Source organism: Arachis ipaensis, chromosome B06 (assembly GCF_000816755.2).
Source record: "Arachis ipaensis cultivar K30076 chromosome B06, Araip1.1, whole genome shotgun sequence".
In the NCBI taxonomy this organism is placed as follows: Eukaryota; Viridiplantae; Streptophyta; class Magnoliopsida; order Fabales; family Fabaceae; genus Arachis; species Arachis ipaensis.
Genome location: NC_029790.2, coordinates 128,862,862 through 128,866,389, shown reverse-complemented (window position 1 = coordinate 128,866,389; position 3,528 = coordinate 128,862,862). Strand labels below are relative to the sequence as shown.

Here is a 3,528-nt window from a genome sequence, read left to right as displayed (position 1 = left end):
TTATTTTGTATAATTAATTTCAAATAAAATAAATTCTAAAAATATTTTAATCCAAATACTCTGTAAAATTCCGACATGTTGCCAACATTTGAAGATTTAAATCATGTATTTATTGGAACAAACTATCAAGAACACAAACCAAAATTTTTAAATTTTATAATACCAGAACAAAAGGAGAAGAAAAAAAATAAAGTAACAAAACAGTTTATACTTGGATTTGGATCCTCTAAATTTTGAATTTCATTTTAGAGAGTAAAATGTGATCTCTCACCATTTATTTCACAGGTAAGACTAAGAAAAAATATGAGAAAAAAATCATTTAAGAATGAAAAATCACACTTTACACTCTAAAATAAAAATTTAAAATTTAGAAGATTCATATTCTTTATGCTTTACAAGGGCAGATTTATTGAAGCCTAGAATTTATTTTGTGGAATATATATATTACAACTAATGTGATCTGGCTCAAATTAACAATGCAGGCCGAGTATGTCATAAGAATTCCTGGATTGATTCTCATTAAACACACTCGCTTAGATCAACTGTCATTAAATTAAACCCCAACGTGGATTCATCGGTTCTTAATAGCTATCCATTGTTTTTGGTTTTTTATAGAAACGGGGAATAAGCCCAGAGAAAGAAAAATCAGATACGAATTTGGACTTAGATTATTCAAATGTAGTGGCTATAAACACAGAATTGTTGACAATATTTTTATCCAATCTCTGTGTTGAACTAGAGAACTCAATAACTGTGGCCCTTTGGTTTCACACGGTTATAAACCTAAAATTCAGAGCATACCACACAAAATGTTACTTGAAGAAAAAATGTCAAAAAAAATGGAGAAATTTTAAAAGTATACAAAGAGGATTGAGATTTGAGAATAACCTAGTCTGCTGAGGCTAACTCCCTTTAAAACGGGTTTCTGCATTTACATTCTACAGTTTAACTTCACCCTCTACAACATTGATGACTGAATATTCTGTTAACACTAAGCTAAAAAAGTTGTACATAAAATCTGCATACAACGACCCTGCTGCTAAACACAACTGAATAATGGATAAATATGAAAATGAAAGAGAGAGCAAAAGAGAAGAAATTACTTTAGCTGGGTGTATGACCAATGAACCTAAATGGAAAGGTCCATGTTTTATTGATGAGGATTGCATAACTTTAGCAGAAACCTCCATCTGGGGGAGACACATTAACCAGTTTCCTTTTTTTGTTTTTTTCAATCTCAGAAGATACAAAATTCCATTTTCATGGAAATACATCAGATATTTGAATGGCAATACTCAGAAACTTCACTTCTCAGAATCATAGAAAGTAATATGCACGGCAGGGCTCAGTAAAATTATATACAGTAGCCAATCAATCTGAGGAGATGAGAGATAATCAAATGTTTACCCCTTTTCGATAAATAGGATTAGGAAACTACACAACTGCAGAAGCTGTACGACGAAGATCTGGCATTCCATTGCCGTATTTTCCGCTGAACTGCCGACCCCTCAAACTGGCATGTCTCACAGGCTTTGGCCGATAAAGACATGAAAGCATCTCCTCCAGCTTCTGCACTGTGTATTTTGCATATTTTGTGGAGCTAGCTTCTTGCTCGACCAAGGGGCCGTAATTCTGCATGTAACTCCGGTAAACAGGGACCACAGCTTGCACTATAAGCTGACATGTCTTCTCCCTCAGATCTCGCTCCGGCATGACCCAACCTGACTGCTTCCCATACATCTCATCGAAAACTTCATTGAACTTTTTTAACCTTTTCTTGACCAGATCACGAGCAGTAGCCCGCCCTCCGGAGAAGAGAATCAGCCCTTCTCTACTCAAGTGTGAAGGAAGCTTTCCCCAGCTCTCTCGCAAGAAGATTGTCGAGTAATATTCTTTGTAATTTTCATGTTCCCTTAACCAAGAATCTCCCAAGAGATCCCCAAGCTTGGTCCCTTTCAAATGTTTGTAAAGGTGCCAGTGATTGTTCATAGCGAAGAAGTTCGTCAACATAGGATCTTCATAAGCCTTGATCCATGTCTCCAAATTCAGTTCAACAGCTTTCACAATGTTCAAAATTTCAGTAACAAGAAGTTTCTCCTGAAAGCTCTGACGCTTCCAACTTCGGTGAATGATCAAGACCTGTGTCAATATTGGCTTATAGTCATCACCAAGTAATTTGTTACAGTAATCGGTGATAAAACTCACCAATCTCGGAACATTGCCGTCTAGAGGGGGTGGACTCTGCCTCTGCAACTCCACCTGTAGCAGAAGTTCCCAGAAAATCTCTGCCGCACCATCAATGACACTCTTAATAAGATCCCTAGTCAAATTCTGGATTTCAGCACATGCTGCTCCTCCAAATAGACGGTTGAAATCAAGCCTCAACTTGTTCAAAGACGCAAAAATATCCAACAACTTCAAAAGTTTAATGGGGTCTTTCTTACTCTCCGTGACAGTCTTCCCAAATTGAAGAAATGCTAGTATACCAGCCTGCGCAGCTATCCTCGAAAAACAACCCATCCAAACATCGAGCCCCATCCTCTCATATACATCATTACAAAGCTTATACTCGGCCTCGAACAAATGTTTCACTGCAAATTCTAAATGTTTTCCCCATTGCCCTATATACCCCTCTATGCTCTGCACATCATTGAATTCAGACACCGAAATTTCAAGGTAATCCAAATTGAGAGCCTGCAAACTGGCTCTCACATTAGAACTACGGACTTCAACATAAATCGATATGCACTTCTCAAGTCTATTATTAGCTTTCAGTCTACCAAGAATAGCTTGCAACTTGTGAATAACAGATACTGGCAAAGGCGATGGTGCAATGCACGCTTGATCACCAAGCGCAGCCGCCATTGGAAGCGGCACACTATTCTCAGTCAAGAGCTGGCGGAACTCATTCTCCAATTTATCCAATGCAGCTTCCAAAAGCCCGCCATCAAGCCGCGCCTTCTCCTCATCATTCTGCAACTCCCTAAGATTCTTCAACGCCTTCTTCAAATTCGCGAGATACCTCTCGTCCGCAACCGTGTTATCCTCCAAATACTCCACTATATCCTCCAGCCATTGAATTGCCAACCCACAATTCTCTCCCAAGAACCTCAGTGCCTCCTCAAGGCGCTTCAACACCGCCATGTATCCAGCCAGATCATTTCTCGGATCCGACAAGAGCGACTTTTCAAGGCCATGAACGGCATCAAATACCTTAAGCACCGCGGCCGCAGGACCAACGGCGCGATTAATGTGGCCGCCGACGGCCACCAGAGCATCCTTATCGGCGCGAATTGGGCGAACCGCAGCTTCAAGCGAGGGCAATCTTTGCCCAATCTCCTCCAATCTAGGCCCTGCTTTCTCCAATGCTAACCCTAAAGACCTTGATTTCTCTAAGCTAAGCTTCAATGACTTCCTAGCAGAAATCAGATTCTCAATTCTACTATCACCATTGAGGTTCGCAGAACCAGCCATTCAAATTTGCAAAAATAAATAAAGAAACCCCTCAACAATCCAAAGCCAAACACA

The 3,528-nt window shown here is 39.6% G+C and overlaps 1 protein-coding gene across 1 annotated transcript in view; it reads right to left on the bottom strand.

The window, feature by feature from the left end:
• Positions 871–3,528, bottom strand: part of LOC107605163 (exocyst complex component EXO70A1) — a gene marked incomplete in the record, with an annotated part of 3,324 nt that continues 666 nt past the window's right edge. The window contains 1 exon segment of the mRNA XM_016306938.2: positions 871–3,528. Coding sequence (XP_016162424.1) covers positions 1,435–3,474 — 2,040 coding nt within the window.